This window comes from Lupinus angustifolius, chromosome LG17 (genome assembly GCF_001865875.1).
Source record: "Lupinus angustifolius cultivar Tanjil chromosome LG17, LupAngTanjil_v1.0, whole genome shotgun sequence".
NCBI classification, from domain to species: Eukaryota; Viridiplantae; Streptophyta; class Magnoliopsida; order Fabales; family Fabaceae; genus Lupinus; species Lupinus angustifolius.
In genome coordinates, this window is record NC_032025.1 from 13,262,137 (window position 1) to 13,281,881 (window position 19,745).

The following is a 19,745-nucleotide window of genomic DNA, read 5'->3' on the forward strand; positions in this document are numbered from 1 at the left end:
TTTATATGATAGTTATAAACGTAATCACAAAAAATATGATGCAAAAATAACTCCTTATATTTATAATTTTATATAGAGAATATAGAGGTGAGATATTATCCAATACAATTTGAATTTTATTTATTGAGTTATTTAAGAATCAAATATTTTCTATAATCACACTTTCAACAAATAAATGCTTATACAAACACATTTATAATTGTTAATATTCTACATATACACTCAAAAATCAATGTTAATATTGCACCTATATGAATGAGAAATATAATGTTTCAATACATGTTTTATTGATATTATAATGTATATTATATTTGCATTATGCATAAAAAAAAAGCGACACGTGCAAGTGCACGGGTACACTGCTAGTTAGTTAGAGAAAATAATAGTATGTTATAAACCAGGACAAAAATAAATAAATCTAACTTCATCCTAAAAATGAATACAAAAAATAATAGTTACTCAAATTATTATAAACAATTCTCTATACATCGAGAAAGTTATCAGAACTTAACAAGAACTTAACATGAACTTCCATGTGAAAATCTGTTCAGACACATTACCCACAAATGGCATAATCATGTCAATAATGGTGGAATTATAAAGAAAACATGGACCATGAAGAGTGATTTTTGGAGTCTTCTATCTTAGTACTTTAAGTTGGAAAAGAATGAGTAATGAAACATAGAGATATGGAAGAGAAGAAGATAAACATCATTTCTGTAGAGTGAAAAAGTCATTCGAATTTCAAATCTCTTTTGTGAGAAAATAGTGATTCCTTTGAATAGAAAAATTTATAAACAAAATAAGAGATACACATATAGAGAAAATTAACATGTATAAATGCTTCAAGAGAGAAAACAACAATGAAAAATGGCAATGGTAGGAAAAATTTAGAACATTAATTTACACATGTTCCACAATGAACCAACATATTAGCGACAGATCCATCAAAAAGTAGTAAAAAATAAAATAAAAAATTGATTTATTAAACATCAACCTAAACAATAAAAAACAGTGATGTAGAGAAGTGAAGTGAAAGAAATGAATATGAAAGGTTAAGAAACAAAGGGACTGAGAAATGAAATGAAAGAGATGAAAGTAAAATAGAGGTGTAGTAGTAAGGTGAGTGTAGGCTGACTATGATATTTATAGGTGATGTGAGTGTTTTTATAGTTAATAGATACATAAGTTACACAAGTTTTCAAAATATTCATCAATTTATGTCCATCAATTTTGTTATAATTAAATGTTAATGTTACATAAATTACACACCTACAAGATTTCCCATCCATTTTCCCGTCCTAATATTACCAATATAATTTTGACAATTATGTATCAAATAAAAACTAAATTAATTCTTTAAATCAATAATACAATACATGGTAATATCTAATTAGTTAGAGATAGAGAAATAAAGTTATTAACTGCCAATATTCTTTAGCGAAATTTGAGAAAAAAAACAGTATTTAACCCACATGATAAACACTAATTTACAGCGTTTCATTCCACCATGTAGGCTATGGAGGACTTTGAGTGAACAGACAAAACATCATGATGATGATGATGTTGTTGTTTGAGGAAGTTCCTTTTGATGGGTTGCACTATATTTCTCTATACATTAGATATGTGATGACAACTTCTCTGTTGGGAGAAATTTGATACTATCATCCTCCATTCCACTTGCTCTTCCTAGTTGAGACAAGATGATCTCTCTCGTTTTAATAAGATTTTATTTTTGAACAAAAATCGGATGAACTTATTAGCATTGGAGGGAAGTCCTAGTAGTGTGTATCGGTTAGGAATTAAACCTAAGCATTCACCAGTTATGCCTTGGCTCTTGTCTCAATTATAAGGAGAAAAAACATAAATATTTGTTGGTCTCCAATATAAGTAAATTTTAGCTTTACAATTTCTCAATACTACTTGCTTTTAATTGAAACAATTTTCAATATAACACATCTTGTAATAATTGTGTGCTTTGATTTTGATGAAGTCGTAGCCTTTGTTTTCCCCTTTCTCTTATAGAAAGCAGAGTCATGATACGATTCACTGTCAGATGAATAAGATGATGTTTCATTTGATGGTGCAGTACTAGATTTGGAATAGAATCCTTATACAGTTTTGTAATCCTCCGACTATATGAATAAAAGAGCAAACAAAAATTAATTTTTGCAAATTAATTTAATTTGAAGCAATATCCTATGGAGTGTAACATTTATATATTGATAGTATAAAGATTTATACAGAGTCAATGCATCATACATAATTCATTTATATTACTTTTATTTCAAAGTCAATGATGATTAAATATGAATGATTGATGATACAGTGACACTATAAAAATCTTTTACACTATCCGTGTATACATATTTTTCTCTATCTTGTGAACATGAGTTTTCCATATATTTTTTGTCTGCAGTCCCATATAGCCTTAAATTCCTTATATGGCAGGAGTTTTTAGATCTGCTACAGAGCCATATGTGAGTCTGAACCTCTCATTCAGGTAGTCCCCACTACGTATTGGAGGGAATCTGCAACAAACATTACAAAATTTTATACCATTTTGCATGTAAAAGTAAAACTTAAGAAAAGTACACATAGGTATGCTTTCAATGAAAACTCTCAATCAAAGGGGGGATAATATTTGTAGGTTGTGTCTCTTTTGTTGTGTTTGTGATTTACTCTTCATGGATTAGGGCGTGTTTGGTACAAGAAAACATGGTTTGAAAGTGAAAACATTGAAAACAACATCCTTTTCTTTTCACTTACAAATCTTGAAAGAAGAAAATAGAATGAAAACAACATACAACAAGACCAACAACCAAGTCTTTCCTCACTAGGTGGGGTCGGCTATATGGATTGAACGATACCATAATGCTTTAAAATAAATCATATTCATTGACATAGCATTGATCTCTAAGTATTTTTTTAATCTTTGATTTTTCTTGGTCTCTCTCTTCTTCTAGGAATTGGATTTCTATTTCATCTACTCTTCTTACGTGGGCTTCTAGCGGTCCTCCAAACTCCTAAGACACGATTCTAACATCTTTTATACAATATGTGTACTCCAACTTTCTTTCTTTCAACCATACCTTTTCTTTTGGATTTAATTTTTGTAAGTTTTTTATCCACACTATTCAACAGTGAAATCTTTTCTTTTTGCTTACATCTTGGTTAATCTAACTAGTTAAAGGTACCCCAACAAGAGAAAAACAATATTCGAACCTGGCAGGAGATGAGTCACTGCAGCAAGTTTCAAAGCATTCCACCACACAATCTGAGGGTGGGTCCAAGAAGAATGCCGCCTGCAAAACAGCACGAACCATTTTAGAGGAAGTGCATCAGCAAATCATAGTAACTATAACTAGAAGACCACATCAATATGCCACTAAAAAAAGAGCCATGTTATTTCAACATCAAATTTGAACATCTTATTTGATACCATATACATTAATCTCCATATCTCACTTTTTATCTTCTGTCCATACACGTATTTAAAAAATATATTAAAAAACAAAGGGATAAATTGATGTCTATTTTGATGTACATGAAACATTTCCCTTAAAAAGAAGCCTTACTTTGTGATGTATTGGGTAGAAAGAACATTCACACAATCAATGACATCAGATAAATTCCTTGTCCCTTCCCATTTATTAGGATAGAGTTAAGCCTAAATCCTTTTTGAAAAGAAATTATCAATTCTGATTGATTATTTAAAGTGGATAATGCATTTCCTATCCCCAACTAAAACATAAAATAACAGCCATGCAACTATGCACGCTTGAGATTCCTTGTATCCTTTGAAAAAAGACATGTCATGGCAAATTGGAACCTTGGTCAGTCCAGAGAGAGAGAGACAAGCTTTATCTAGTCGTGGCAATGTCATCCAGCACTATAATAAAAAGCTAGTTCGCCAACCTCGGCACTGTGATCACGACTACAATTGTGATTGAGGAACTCAGCATCAAACAACTTGTCTTTAAAAATTTGCTAGTGATACTTACCAGCCCTCCTCAGATTGTTTGCGCACACATTCGTGTGTGCATACAAGTTGTCATTTATAAGCCATAATGACCCCCTAAACCAATAAACATTGTTGGATCACCCAAACATTTTTCTCTTCATTAGTTCAATCTAAAATCTAATAATATCTGTATTCTAATCTTGTCAATTATCTTAAAAATTGAAGAATATAAAGGAAAAAGCCATCATAAGCTATCATTCAAGAAAGATATGGAACATCCATAAGAAAATAAAACAACTGAACAAGTGTATAATTACAGAATAGCGCTCTTTTCCTGTTGGCATAACCCTGTGAAGTGTTGACCTACAAGAGCAGTGGCAGAGGTTGAGAACAACATATACCAGTGCAGCAAGACCTTGCTTAATGTATAGAAAAAAATTAATTCCAAAGAAGCTTAGAAGCTCTTATCAGTAAAAGAAACAAAATAAATAGCTGAAGTTTTTGTGATCAATTTTACCGGTACAGACTATTTGTCCACCTCTCCATCATGTCCCCAATGTTCACAATAAAAGCCCTGCATATACAAGCCGAAAACACCTAACATTATGAAGGAAGAGCGTAGAAACTGCATCATTTTTAATGGAACAGTAGTCTAGAATCTCTAGATGGTGACTCAGTTGTGATTCAAATAAACTTAAGTAGTAACATTCTTTTCAAGGTTTCTTTATTAAGGTCTCACCCCTCTACATGAGTCACATCCTCCCAGACTTGAGGTTGCTTGAACTTGTCCCTGCAGATCTGTAAATACAAGAATTTTAAATTTGAATGTTAGGAAATTGAAGCAATAGATGAGTTTGTATGAAAGAGAACCTGCAGTCCTGGAACACCATCGGTCACAAGAAGAGTGACCATGCCATAATCTGAATGCGGAGAGGCACCATATATCTCTTCAGAAGATGACAATTCACCTAATGTAGTTGGAAAGCATATTATCAATAGAAAAAGGTCAGAAGTATATTTGAAAACCTTGTCTCCAGGCCCAATGACACAAATACTAAAATAACAGCAAAAAATAGCTATAAAGACAACTAAAATATTAAAACAAACTTCACTTACAACCAGAATAGCAGTTGCATTGATTCATAGGTAGCTACTAAGTATCAAATAGAAAATCGTCTTAAAGGAGTGTGCACAAAAACTAATTAAGTTACATTATAGCTATACCATAAAATTCTTTAAATATATTGCATTATTTATTTCAAAGTGTCATACGGACTACTGCTGTTCATATTCATGTGCAATATAGTTCAACTCATCAAAACAAATAACATGGAAATAAAGAAAATACTTCACCATTTTCAAACATGCAGGTTGAACAAGAAGAAATTACAATAAAACATAAAAAGGGTGAGGCAGTGCACGAGGCTCCCACCTAGTAGAGTCTGGGACTATGGGGAGTGTAGATGTACAATCAACATATTAAGATAAAAATCAACAAGGAAGGTAATATTTGAAGTGTGTCAACAAATTTACGGATAAATTTTACGAGCATCGTGCTATCTGCTATGTTCTAGTCTACAAAAGAAAATCATTAACCTGGATAGTGCAAAAGGCGAAGAAAAGCTGCTGGTTCGTTTATTGCACCTATCTTCTTAAAATAATCTTCATCCAAATTCAAGGATCGAGCAATTAAAGACAGCAGTTCTTTTCCAGCTGTACTGTGGCAGAATACTAAAATTCCATAACAAGGGAAAGATCAAAAGAAAATGAATATATGAATGGCTGAATGCTCCATCATCATTTCCATTCAGTATATACAACATACAATGACAAATACTCACAAAAAAGATGCAAGAAGCCATAAAGTTCTTAATAAATGCACAGGCAGCAATGTTGTCCCATTTATTAGTGAAATTTGCAGAGGAATTCTATTTGCTATTCAAATTGTGTGAAACAAAAGCAAAACCCTACAGAAGTACAGAACAATCATGTTTCAATTTTATATTTGTTGCTAAATAATAACTCATGGTGCATATTGCTAGCATAGAACAGGGTTTTAAATTAAGGCCTGGAACTGAAGGCACAACAAACATAATGTAGCATCAACCACAATTTAAAACCTTGACATAGAATTAAAAAATACATAGAGGGGGTGATAAAACTTACAATAATTTCCAATAAAATGATTCCATTGTTGGTCTCCAATTTGGTAGTAATTCTGGAGTGTCCTTGCCACAAAAACTTTCAAGTTCATACTCATAAAAAACACAAATTTCATGCCACACGAAACACATACAAATTAGGAGGGGCATGTACCATACCAGCAGGGGCAGGGATGATGCCTCTTGTATTTATTTGGCAGTTATGGGTACCCAAAATTTTGAAGTCAAGTTTTTTCATGTAAATTTTCCATAATTTTTTAAATCAAGTTTTTTACATGTAGAAAAAAAACATAAATTCTTTAAATTGACTCCTCTAAATAAAGTTTCATTCTTCGTTGGCCTCCCCAATGTAAATGTTCTAGCTCCTCCCTTCTAAGTAGGGGAATGTGATAGCCATACCTTGTGAGGGCCATTGATTCAGATTAACACTCGCGGTATCTTTTACAGGACCAATGTAATAGCTCTCTTTCGGGTCACCTGCTTATAAAGGAAAGATCATAAGTTTGACATCTTTCTACAAATCCAATAGTTGCTAAAAGGACATAAGAAAATTTCCAGCATTGATCATAAACATCTTCGATCTGAACAATGTTTGATTTATATGACCACAGAAACATAAAATTAAAAGCAAGAAAATTTGCAAGCAGCATAGTTAGTTCATTAAGGGTGTGTTTGACTAAATAGCTTCATTGAGTGTTTAAAATAAGCTAAAAAAGCTTATCCTCCTAAACTTCTTTCATTAGCCTATTAAAATATGCTAAAAAGAGTTTTATGCAAAGTAATAAGTTATCTTCATAAGCAGTTCTCAAAAAGCTTAAATAAGCCCTTCAAACATTTCCAAAACGTGCAAGTAGGAACTGAAAAAAATACCTTTAGAATGTGAAGTAGGATCAAGTTTCTCTGCATAGAGAGGAGAGTAACCTCTATATGCCTTGCGGGCCAACTTCATTTTGTGTTCAAGTGGAAGTGAGAAGAAGTTGCTGCTATGGTCAAACACTTCCTGAACAGAATCCTTCTCCACACCGTGGTTCACAAGGTAAAAGAAACCATACTCCGTGCATGCCTATTAAGCACACAGTATGTATCAAGTTCAAGTATCACAATATTGGACTTGTGGGAAAGCAGAGAAAAAAAGGATATATGTGTTCCAACTACGGTTGAGCAGGCCCAATATCCTAAAATAGCATTTGGCTTCTGGAATGTTTCATATTCCTTAGCGACCATGAATATAACTTGCCTATATTTGGAAGGAAGAAAAAATGCTCAGGTGAATGGTATTCCTAGGTATCTCAAATTCTCAATTGTAGAGGAAGCAGAAAATTTGGATGCCTTACCTATAAAGTGAGGATGTTTACATTCCAAGGATGTGCTCAAAATCAGATACCAAATGCCACCCACCTAAAGCCTAAACTCACTTCAGTATAGGCGAAGTTGGCTAGGTAACATAGGCTCAAAAGCCGACCTCCTAACCATACAGGCCAACCTGTCCCTCCTTATATGGCGTATCACAGCCGAGGTTGATCTCTAGTCCCTATAAGGCTGACCTGTTCCTAGCAAAGCCAACTTATATAGCCAAGCTGAGTTCCAAACCCGCAAGGATTCAACCTTCTAAAGGATTCACGAGTTCATATCATCTCAGTAATCGAGAGTCCCGTACTGGATAGAGATGCTGACATGTGACACCAACATCTTTTTAAGGGTCACACCTTCAATTATTTTTGAATTAAAAAATTTCAAAACTTATAAATACATCCTTTCCCTCATTCTAGTACTTGATGTGACACCAACATTACTTCATGACTCACAATGCAATCTCTATGCACGATGTCATCTACCACACACTCCTTAGAATTAAGCTAAGACACTAACCATCCTGCACTCATAAGTATAACAAACTCACCCCTCAAATGTTACCTCATCAAGCTCAAAAGAGGGGTTTCTTAGCTATAAGAGCATTTGTATCCCTAATATTCAAATAAGTACATTAAACCAATTGTTTATACTTTTACACACTTCATCATAATGCCACATCATATAAGCAACTCAACCATAGTTACCGAATTCACCATATGGCATGCCACATATTAGGTTTATCTTAAAAATGAAAAAAGTGACGAACCACATTCTCACGTGACCACTTACCACCCCGTATTCGGTAACAAAGAACTCAGCTAATATTTTATTCCATCAAGGAAAAATCGATTTTTTTTAAATGGAGTCCAAACATACATCATACTCTTACATTTTGCACATTTTTTTCTTTATTGTCACTAGTGTTTTCTTTATTGTCTGACTCATACAATTTAGAAGTTGTTATTATACAAGTTAGAATTGCTTATTTAATGAACTTAGCTTTTTGTGTTGTAACACCTTTAAGCTACCGTTGCTAAAATTATAAGGAACCTGGGTGGAAATGGAATTGGCGGAGAGGGCAAAATGGGAAATGAAAAAGAAAAGAAAACCTGACGAATGGAATTGGCAATAGAGACACGATCAGGTGAGGAGAGGTCTATGATAGGAAGATCCAACGACGTCGTTCTCATCTCCTCCGCTGATTTGAATTCTTCCTTTCCTCTCTTCACCTCAACTTTAATAAGAGACAGTAAACTCTTGTAAGAAGAAAGCACCCACTGAATGTAATATGTATATAAATTATGATTTATTTGTATGTGAACAAATAGAGAGGGATTGATGACTTATATAATTTCAGTATATCTTTCAAGTTTAAATTAAGTATAATATAATTTTATTATTTAGATTTAAACTAAATTTCCTAAATTTATGTACAACCGTTGTGTAAGGTACTTTAAACAAAAATGTAATATCTATATATTATTACTATAAAAAATTTATATACAAATAATACATCATTCATATTTATTTATATTTTTTGAATAGTTAATAATAAATATAATTAATAGATGATATATTGCATTAAATAAATCTCATATATTATCCTATCCTATATTTTTTTTCTCTTTAACTAATTTAAATACAATCATACTGTACGATTATAAAGCTTTGGGGAGTGGACTATACTTTATTTTTTATAAATAGATACATATCACGTTGACTATACTTCGGAAGGGGATTGTTTGGGCTGGTCTATGCAATGCCAATGCAAAGCCCAAAAAACATTGACAAGTCATTTCCACTTTTACCCTTGCAACGTGTCTGTTCCTCTACCTTGAGGTTAATTAAAACGCCCCGGTTTTTGTTCCAGGGGTGAGGGAAACGTCGCGGTTATACATTTCCAGCATTTTTATTAGGACTCCTTTGCAAAAACACTATATTTGAAGAATGAATAAGAAATAAAAAGATTTGAACCTGTCAGACAACCGTGTAACCATCCCAGCCAGTGGTGAACACTGTCTGAGAACGATCCTCCACTGCCACAGATGAGTCTCTCAAAGGAGAGATCATCGTAGCCATTAATCACGCTCTGATTACACGGTCACGATTCATCAACCAGGCTTAGGTTCTTGTCTCCTTAGAACTCAAGGACACAATGGTACGAGCCTATAGAACAGATCCTGTTCAAGTAAGGTCGTGACCATTCCTCTCCCGTTTTGCGTATATAAACCTTTTCTCATTTCAGTTATATAAAGACTTCTCATTTTCTAGGTTTCCTCAATGTGGGACTAAATTAATGTTTCTGTATTTTATAACTTTGATGTGTCTACTGTCTAGTGTACATGTACATGGAACGTGATCATATTAGTGCTGCCAAAATGTAATCATGTTCCTTATTTCATGATATCTCTCAAATGTATGTTAATGAAATGATACAAAGAGGAATTAAGAACATACCCATAAATAAAATATGGAACACAGAGTTTCTGTACTCTAACTGAATGAATATAAATGGAGTGTTTGTGGTGCATCATGAAATAACAAGTCATGTTTCAGACATAATGGTAAATTGCAAACATGATTGTTATTGTCATAGTCATAGACCAATACTCGTTTTTCATTTTGCTGTAATAGTAACTTCCATGACTATGTTGTCACTGCCCGAAACTGACCATAATCTGCATTATCTATAGGAATGTGCAGTTTTTTCTTCAGTTTTTACAAGATATGAACAGAATAATGGGAACGGGGAAGTGCAGGAACCGGCTCATTCAGTTGCTGAGAGAAACTCTTGAATGGCAAAGTTGTTGGAAGGAGTTGAAGAAGAACAAGGTATGGATTGTACTTTCAAAGGAAGAAAAGGAGGAGGACATTTTCGTCATGACAGGCACTAGACCTTTTCGAAGACCGAAGAAGAGGCCGAAAAATGTTAAGAAACAAATGGATGTATGAATTTTAATTCACTCTGTGTTTCCATTAGATTAAAAACGAATATGATTATTTTGAAGTGAAAAGCTTTAGTTAATTTTTGCAGTGTTTTCCCTGGCCTATGGTTGGTGGGGGTCAGTGTTGATGCTTACAAGGTAGAAGAAATGCCACGAAGGTTTTCTTTTAGCTTAATTGAGTTTTTGGTAATAATTTGTAATTTCTGTGTTGTATGTGTAGCAAGGGTTTAAAATGTGGCCTACATTTGCATATGCAACTGCAAAGGTGTACATTGCAATAGCTTTTGTGATTTCTGGCGACAAATTGCGGGAATTGCGGCCGAGTTGCAGTTGCAGTTGTGGACTGCAGTTTAAAGCCCTGAAGGGCAAATAATATCAAAGCATAATTCATGTCTTTTATGTATCACAAGGGTTTACATTGTGGTGTGCAATGGATTTATAGCTGACTGGCTGTAATACTGTGGTCTTGGAAGTTCACTATTGGCCTATTGCTTTAACATTATTCAATGCTTCTACCATCTGAACAAGATTTTCAATGCTTTTACCCTTTAATCTTCTTGAACTGCAAGTGTCATGTTTAATTGATTAATTGATGAATGGTAACTGATGCCATATTCCTTTTTACTTGGAAATAATAATAATCATGAAGGGCAAATAATAATAAATATAATAAACAGCTTCTTGCTGCATCACTAGTATTGGAGTCTGTATATCTTGTAGGTTATTGTATGATGAGAAACCTTAGGCGTTTATATTTGGCTTCTTAGACTATAAATATGTTCGAATCCTTTCTCAAATTCATGTTAACATGTAAATAAGTTTGTACAAGGATGAAACTTTGAAAAGTTGCTTACTGCATACAAACGAAAATGGCCATTTAACTTGGGGTGATAGATAAAAATTACATGCATATACCAACCTATTGGGGTTAAAGACTCCTTCCTAGTTGAGTCTCTTCCTTAAAGTTGCATGAATGACTTGCATGCACATGAGGACATACTTTTGTGAGCCAAAAAGTGGACTAACAAGTTTCTTTCTTGATGATTCTTCCTCCAACATCTTCATCATCAGTTTCGGTATCTTCAGCATCAGATTCCATAACTACCTTGTTAAGAAAGCTTTCCTTTTCTTCTTCCTCGCTGAATTCCATTGAGTCATATCCCATAACCTTTCTTGTTAGCTCTTCCTTCAAATAAGTACCACTCTCATGAATCGAAGCTTTGGCCTTAAACAAGTAGATCGACGTCTGCTAGAAAGAAGGTCTTAAAAGTGAAAAGAAGAAAAGGTTAGGGAGCAAATCTGAAGCTTCTACCTTTAATATATCAAAATGTCAAACATAACCTTATTGCTTTTATTCTTTCCTTTTTTATTCTTTCCTTTTGCCATTGTTAGTTGAGCTAGAGTACACATGAAAGTGGCAAAACTTGTTCTAAACTTTGAAAACTATAGAATTTGTTACTGAAAATTCTTAGTTTCTCTGTTTCATAATATCTGTTATGTTCTTTTACAAAGATTCAAAATCCATTAAATATTGAGTATACACATATTATTACATATAACAAATAACTTTAATATTTATATATTGCCACTCTAAAGTTTTTACATAATATATCATTCATTATTCATTTATATTACTATTGTTATTTAAGAGTTAATAATAATTATCATATATATAGTAGATAATGCATTAACAATATAAAAATACTTAGGTGCATACATATTAATTCCATAACTATTTACGTTAGAAAGTATATTTTGGGATATAATATAACATCTATGCAATATTGATATAAAAATTTATATATAATCAATACATCAATTTCACTTATATCGCATATATTTAAAAGTCATTAATGATCAAATACAATTTATAATTGAAACAATAATAAGATAAAATTTTCTTTCCACTATTAGTAGATATATTTTTCTTTCCCTATTATACATGAGAATTCATATGAGCAAAACACATTATTGTTAGACAAACAAATAAATAAAAAAAATTGTTTTTTCGCAATTAAATAATTAAAGACATAACTAAAAAAGTTAGGATATATACTAACTAGTTCATGTAATCAATGAAGATACCATCTTAGTATAGGCGAACCAGAGCATAACAAACCAACAATTTTCAAATTTAGACAAAAAAGAGGGTTATATGTGTTTTGTGTCTAAAAATATAATGACGACTTCATTTTTCTTTAAGAATAATGGAAGATATTCTAGCTCTCTTCCCATTTTGTGTCCATAAATCGGATCAAGATGCTATCCAAACTACCATTTTAACCAAAGTAAATTCAACCATCCCTAGTTAGTTGAATGTGTCAAAGTTGTTGGTAATTTACCTTATATTTAGGAAGAAGTTGTTTGTTGTTATTTGTGATCACGTAAGACTGCTGCTATCTTTTAGGAGTTTTAGTTGAGTTAGGAGTCTATTTAAATTGTTCTTTTCAGTTGTTATGATGTGTGAATTTTATTTATTGATTCAATAAAATTATATTTGCTTATATTTCCTTTATTTGTCATCCTACCTTCTAATTTACACGTGGTATCAGAGCTAGGTTCAGAAAACCCCTTTCCAACCCCATTCAAATGACCAAAAATAATAATTTTGTTCAGCCTTCAATACATCGCTTTGATGGGCACTATTATGATCATTGGAGCATGTCAATGGAGAACTTCATAAGGTCCAAGGAGTATTGAGCTATAGAATCAGGATATCTTGATTTAGTTGCAGGTGCAACTAAGGTGCAAAAGTTTGAGGCAGACAACTTGAAGTTGAAGGATTTGAATGCCAAAAACTATCTCTTCCAAGCTATTGATAGAGTTGTGCTTGAGACTATCTTGCACAAGGAGACATAAAAGCAGATTTGAGATTCTCTAAAGAAGAAATTCCAAGGAAATGCTAGAGCCTAGAGGCAAAATTGAAGATCACCCTAAACCCTAAACTTTGTATCCTAAAAGAAATAATTGAAGGATCTACTTAAAAATTCTTAATTAGTCTATTTTATGGTATCTTTTTTTCATCATGTTGATAATAGAAGAAGAAAGAAAAATATTAGATGTTTAAACGTCACTTCAAAGAACGAGATGAGGATCGTTTTTTACAATAAAACAATATCAAATAAAGGAGTCACTATCATTGAAAATGTATTGAGATCCTTGACCACACAATTTAATTTTGTTGTTGCAGCCATATAAGAATCACATGATCTGGATGAGATGACAATTGATGAGTTGCAAAACTCATAACATATTCATGAGCAGAAAATTGAAAGACAAGATAAGGATGGGCATTTTTTGCAGGCTCAAACACAAGCTTTGCAAGTCTTAACCAAGCCATGTAATGGTTCATGGAAAGGGAAAGGTAGCAAGGAAATTAAGGGAAATCAAGATGGTCACGAGAGAAGCAAAAAGGAGCAACCAGTAAAGGAAAATCCAAAGTACACATTAAGTGCCTTCGTTGTCACAGATTTGGCCATTATAAGTCAAAATGTAGGACCAATATGAGCAAAAAAGAGAAAGCAAATTATGTTGAGCAAGATGAGAAAGAAGATGGGACCTCTTTATTGATGGTGTGCCATACCGGAGAAGAAAATACCAAGAAAGTGTGTTATTTAGACACCGGGTGTAGCAATCACATGTGTGGAGATAAGCAGATTTTCACCGAGCTTGATGAAACTCTCAGTGACACAGTAAAGTTTGGTGATCATTCAACCATGGAAGTTAAAGGCAAAGGTAAAATCAGTATTCAAACAAAATCAGGTCAGAACAATCTATTCAAAATATTTTGTTCCTGACCTGATTTGAAAACTAACTTACTAAGTATTGGACAACTACAAGATAAAGACTATGAAATTATGATAACAAATGCAGTATGTCAGTGAAAGATGTTGAGATAGCACTGATTTTACAAGCGAAGATGACCAACAACAAGATGTTTCTTGCTTATTTGCAGAATTCAAAGTTTAATTCCTTAGTGGCTAAACAAGAGAGCTTGGCTTGGCTTTGGCACAATAGATTTGGCCATTTACATTTTGGAGGATTACAACAAAAGAATATGGTAAGAGCACTTCCCAAAATTGAATTGCCTTCACGTGTTTGTGAAGAATGCATTACCGATAAAGAACGCAAAGATGCATTTCCAAAAGGGGAAGCTAGGAGAGCTCAAAATATACTAAAATTGGTGCATACAAATCTTTGTGGACCAGTTACTCCTGAATCCAATGGAGGTAAACATTATTTTATAACATTTATTAATGACTTTAGTCAAAAGAAAAAGTGCTATTTTTTACAGAATAAATCAAAAGCATTTCAAGCATTCAAACAATTTAAGATGCTTGTTGAAAAAGAATATAATTGGTTCATTAGGATGTTTAGATTTGACTGAGGATGAGAATTTAACTCTTCTGAATTGATAAAATTTTGTGAAGCTAATGGCATCAAAAGGCAGCTTACAAGCTCTTGTACACTGTGAATACCCACTTTTGTCAGTCCTGTTTTCAACGTTTAAAATAGACTCCGGTGTATATTTATTAGAGTTATTTTGTGTAATATCAATATGTATGATGTTAAAGTTTGTGTATAACAGTACAAATATATATATATATATATATATATAAATTACAAACATTGAAATTTCATGAACACTTACTTTCCTTGTAATGAACAAACAAAAAACAACAGCTAAATCAAACAATATCATGTTAATCCTCAAAGCTTAATCGCAATCATACCAATAATTAAGTAGAAGCAATTTGGAATTATCAACCAGTGAGTTAACTCAAAAATAGTGTTCACTCTTTAACTTATCAACTAAAACACTCATATAATATCCATCATTATCCGATCTAGTAAACCTGGAAAAAAATAAAATAAAAGAAAGGGGACCCCTGAATTATCTAACCACCGTGAGACCACTGAAACTGCACCGATGACAACCGGAGAAGATGAAGAAGAAAACAGAGAAGCCAACTTGTTCCAGTGCCCCTAACCACCGTGAAACCAGGGTGTTACGTCAAAAATCATGCCGGCGTGTCAACCGGAGAAGAAGAAGGAAGGACGGTGGTTCAAGGAACCGTCATCCTCACCCCGCCGTCGGAACCACGGAGGCTCCACCTCCATGGCTAAGCCATATCCAGGCAGAGACGTGCCACCTCGCAGTCGAGTGGACTCAAGATCGTAAAGTTGTGACCACCACCGTAAGGGGCGTTGTTTCTTCTGTTATCTCCATCGTCCCTTCACCCAGCAGCATCCCCATCACCAAAGGCTCTTGGCGGCTCAATGAAGAAGAGAATCTCTTTACCCTATTTCTCCCAAACAATGAACCTGATTATACAAAATATGAGCCTCTAATTTTTACCCAACCTAATTTGCTTCCCCTTGGGCCTTTTCTTTTTCGTTTTAAGCATTAAAGCCCATACTAAATCTATTTCATCAATTATGCTAATTTATTATTCAATTGAAAGTATAGGAAGTTAATTGGTTCCTCGGGTAACAGTAAAATGGAATGCTATAATTTTTACAATAATAGTATCTTATCATTACAAAATTAAATATTTGAAATATCTTAATAAATTCTCTAATCACAGTGTGTATTGAAATGTATTAGGGACTATATGCATATTATTAATTAATTGGTTATTGTATGCGTGTTGGTAAAACTAAGATAGTTCATGTGTTTAATTGTATGAATTTGATTCAAATTTTTAAGCAAATTAATTGTGATAAATTATTATTATTTTTGAATTAATAACGGGGTTACAACTCATATTGCATCGTTCTCCTTATTTCGAGCCGAGAACCGGTCGTGGTCACTTGTACTGCTTCTGCTATCTATCGAAATAGGAAGAGGGTAAGCAATCAATGTTGATTCTTCGTCTATTAATCTCACTCCAACTAAACTCAAACAAATTTCTAACAATTTTTAACTTTCTTTTTAAATCCAACCAAATTAAAAAAAAAATTAAGAACTACGTAGTCTTGATTTCCCTATTGCACCCGGGGATACGTAGGAGTAATATGAACTTATCACACACAAATAAAAAAATAAAAAATATTTTGTTTAAGCAATTTAATTTAAATAAATTAAGGGTATTCAATGTATGCAATTAGTTAGGGTACCGTTTTATTACGGGCGAACGGGGTGCTAATACCTTCCCCAATTCGTAATCGACTCCCGAACCTGGATATCAAAAATCCAAAAGCCCAATGTGATTGGACTTTAAATATTTTTCTACATTTTTAACCATAAAATGTAGTGGCGACTCTAAGAGGTCGCGTAACCAAAAATTGTGGCGCGACAACTGGTGACTCTGCTGGGGAATATTTTTTTTAAGAGGGTCAGGCCCAATACCACTTTTTGCATGTTTGTTTTATACCCTTATGCCTTCTTTGTTTGTGCAAACTTGTGTATGTATCTTTATTTATGTTATTTATTTATTTTTCAAGTCAATTAATTATCTTGAACGTACTCACCTATTTCTTTTGCAGTTTTTGGGGGGTGGATTTATTTTATGGTCTATGTGTTTCCTCACACACTCACTTGGTACACTTGAGTTGCACACGCCCTACACCCGGGTGTTAGAGATTAAGATTAAGATAGGGGACATTTGCTTTGCCGGTAAGTGACCTTGTGTCGCATCGGGTATTGGCGTGATGAACCATCCAGATTGTTCCCATATATCATAAGTTGGCCGCTTGGGGAGCCGGTCTCTTCTCGTAACTAGCTCATGATATATGGTTTCCATTCTTTTTAAGATTGGATGCAATCTGGTGACCTTTAGAAGTCTAGAGCTTTATCGAGTCCACTTTAGTCAAGACCTAGCATTCCATCATAGGGTTGCAGCTTTCAGGAAAAAAACCCTTCTAAGTATACCTTATATAGGACACAGGAAGCAAACCTTAATCCACTTTCCAGTTGCATCAATGTACACTCTGAAACGTGATTTCCATCATTCCAAATTATTTTAAATATGTTACTGAAATATTTTTTTATTAAACATGATTTATAACTTACCCCCTATATGCCCAAATACCCTCGGGGCATTTTTATAGCAACAAAATTGGATTGTACTTTTTTATATTTCATTATTCTATATCAAACATTTTCATTTTATACTTCATTACATATCATATATCATTACATTCTATATAACATCACAAATCATTATGTTCATGCATTTAAGTAACATTTTTTTATCATCCTTAATAAACAGATTCCTTTTCAGAAAAGAGATTCGCGGTATAGTGAGACATGGAGGCTGATTCTCTTGTTATGGGTCAAAGCAATAATTTATTGGTGAAAAGGGGAGTAAAAGCTGAGGTACAAAGAATAGATGTGAGCTGTTTGATAGAGTTGATCCCACAGATCCCTCAAGAAATTCAGAATGAGTTCAACAAAGAGTATGGAAGGCTGATTGATCTACTCCTTATCACCGTTGATGCAGATACACTGAAAGTTATGGGTGCCATGGTTCAGTATTGGAGTCCAACTCTGAGAGTATTTGAGTTTCCTAACTTAGATGCATCACCTATGATCGAAGAATATGAGGTTCTGCTGGATATTCAGGTTCGAGATAGAGAGAAAGTTTATTTGTTCACTGAGGCTCAGAATGTTACAGAAGACTTGATAGAGAGGCTCATTGGGGTACGCCCGAGTTCGACTAACATCATCAAACAGGGGATGACCTTTGGGCTCAGATGGAAATTTGGGAAGAAACATATCAGTCAAACAGCGGAGCAAGGAAAATGGGAGTTATTCAAACCAGCATTCGCCTTGGCAGTCTATGGCATGATCTTGTTCCCATTTGTCCATGACATGATTGATCAGGCGGCCATTGATGTGTTCGCGAAGTTCAGGTCGTTTGGAGCCAACCCAGTCCCAGCTATCGTGGCAGAGACCCTGCTATCGTTCCAAATGTGTATGAAAAGGGTCATTTCAAGATCCGATATTGTACTCAATTGTTGCATGTGTGGATGATCACTAGATTCAAACACTATCAGTATCCGGATTGGAGCAGACATCCCCTCTTGAGGTTCAGAAATATTATGGTGAAACCAATGCAGTTGTTGGACTGGAAAAAGTTGTTTAACGAGGTTACTCCTAGGAACTTTGGTACAAAGACTCGCTTCTATGAGACACTCAGCAATCATGTATTCTTGCGGGGAGTACCCAAATATGATATTAATGGGGCCTCGAGGATGCATTTCCTTCTCCCCACCTCTGATATTTGGTCACCTCAAATGGGGAATGACACCGGTACGACCCGAACAGCTACAGGGATTCTCCATATGGTACAAAAGCGAGGAGGCCACCAAAGAGAAATTGGACTCAATCAAAAATGCTCTAAAAAGGATTCGTCTTTGTGGGCTAAACGAGTTGGGAGAACATCGGGTCTTTTACACTGATGAATATAAGTTATGGCGCAGCGGAAGGCGAAATGGTCAGGCTGTCCCATCAATTGCCCAACCACAGAAACCATCTGGTCCAACTGAGAACGAGTTGTTGAAGGAACATATCAAGCTCTTAGAGGAAAAGCTAGAAGAAGCTAGAGACACACATGACAAGGATAATCTGGGTCTTGAAAAGCTCAACAAAATCATCACCAATATGAAGAAGGATCAAACAAGCCTTAAAAGGGACTATGCTGAAATGTGCTCTCAGTCAGGAAAGGTTCGCCTAATTCGGACAGTAAAAGAGAAAGATGCAGAGATAGCTGACCATGTCGATCGGTTGAAAGCGCAAAGTCATGCCACATGCAAGGCTCAAGCCAAAGCAAAGTCTCTAGAACTTGAAATAGAGTAGATAAGACAGAGTGAAAGGCAAGCATGGTCTACTGTTAAAGACTATCAGTTGATATTGGGTGAAGGACAACAGAAAGAAGATAACCTCAAAGCCAGCCTCGAAGCTTCAGAGAAAGCCTGCTATGATGCATTAACAGAAGCAAGTCATCTATCAGAACAACTTCGAAAACTCAGAACTGCATATGATGAATTAGTGGCCAGCCAGGAAAATTGGTCAGATAATTGGAAGGGAGTACTCGAAGAAAGTCAATGGGAGATAAAAAATGGGAAGGGAGATGCATACAATTAGTTGATGGTCTCGGTGATTTTTCTGATGATTGGTTGAAGTTGTTCTACGAAGCTAGACAAGAGATGACAATGTACCCGGAAACAGAGCTTCTTCCAGAAATGAAGGCATTTTTTGAAACTTGTGGGGGAATAGCTAGACAACTTAAAAAATGGCGGGTTGAGGCTACAAAATAATTTTAGAAATAAGGAATAGGAGAATAAACAATAAACGAATTGTAATCCTTTGCTTGA

The 19,745-nt window shown here is 34.2% G+C and overlaps 1 protein-coding gene and 2 long non-coding RNA genes across 6 annotated transcripts; 2 read left to right on the plus strand and 1 right to left on the minus strand.

Moving 5' to 3' along the window:
- LOC109330489 (2-oxoglutarate-Fe(II) type oxidoreductase-like) lies at positions 2,055 to 8,772 on the minus strand. 3 transcript variants are annotated; one of them, XR_002105669.1, is made up of 12 exons: positions 8,589 to 8,772; positions 6,997 to 7,189; positions 6,526 to 6,603; positions 6,131 to 6,182; positions 5,561 to 5,682; positions 4,835 to 4,932; positions 4,704 to 4,762; positions 4,482 to 4,538; positions 4,282 to 4,327; positions 3,226 to 3,305; positions 2,382 to 2,531; positions 2,055 to 2,199 (listed from the first exon to the last, which is right to left on the minus strand). XR_002105669.1 is itself a non-coding variant. In XM_019564683.1 (11 exons), exons 1-11 carry the CDS (start codon positions 8,667 to 8,669, stop codon positions 2,441 to 2,443), a joined length of 957 nt encoding a protein of 318 aa, XP_019420228.1. In that variant the 5' UTR covers positions 8,670 to 8,772; the 3' UTR covers positions 2,263 to 2,440. The 3 variants fall into 3 exon arrangements, 2 of the variants coding, with proteins under 2 accessions (XP_019420228.1, XP_019420229.1); XM_019564683.1 differs by lacking the exon at positions 2,055 to 2,199 and having other exon boundaries at positions 2,263 to 2,531; XM_019564684.1 differs by lacking the exons at positions 2,055 to 2,199; positions 4,282 to 4,327 and having other exon boundaries at positions 2,470 to 2,531.
- LOC109330490 lies at positions 3,299 to 3,845 on the plus strand. The gene is made up of 2 exons (XR_002105670.1): positions 3,299 to 3,404; positions 3,690 to 3,845. It is a non-coding gene; the product is annotated as an uncharacterized LOC109330490 (long non-coding RNA).
- On the plus strand, positions 9,887 to 10,634 carry LOC109331050. 2 transcript variants are annotated; one of them, XR_002105734.1, is made up of 2 exons: positions 9,887 to 10,425; positions 10,501 to 10,634. It is a non-coding gene; the product is annotated as an uncharacterized LOC109331050 (long non-coding RNA). The 2 variants fall into 2 exon arrangements; XR_002105735.1 differs by having other exon boundaries at positions 9,888 to 10,425; positions 10,514 to 10,634.

Excerpts from the sequence above, each read along its gene's own strand:
- LOC109330489 (XM_019564683.1), bottom strand. The coding sequence starts at position 8,669 with ATGAGAACGACGTCGTTGGATCTTCCTATCATAGACCTCTCCTCACCT. Across the intron at positions 4,763-4,834 it reads ATGGTGTTCCAGGACTGCAG|ATCTGCAGGGACAAGTTCAA; the intron begins GTTCTCTTTCAT and ends TTGTATTTACAG. Across the intron at positions 4,539-4,703 it reads GATGTGACTCATGTAGAGGG|GGCTTTTATTGTGAACATTG; the intron begins GTGAGACCTTAA and ends TTGTATATGCAG.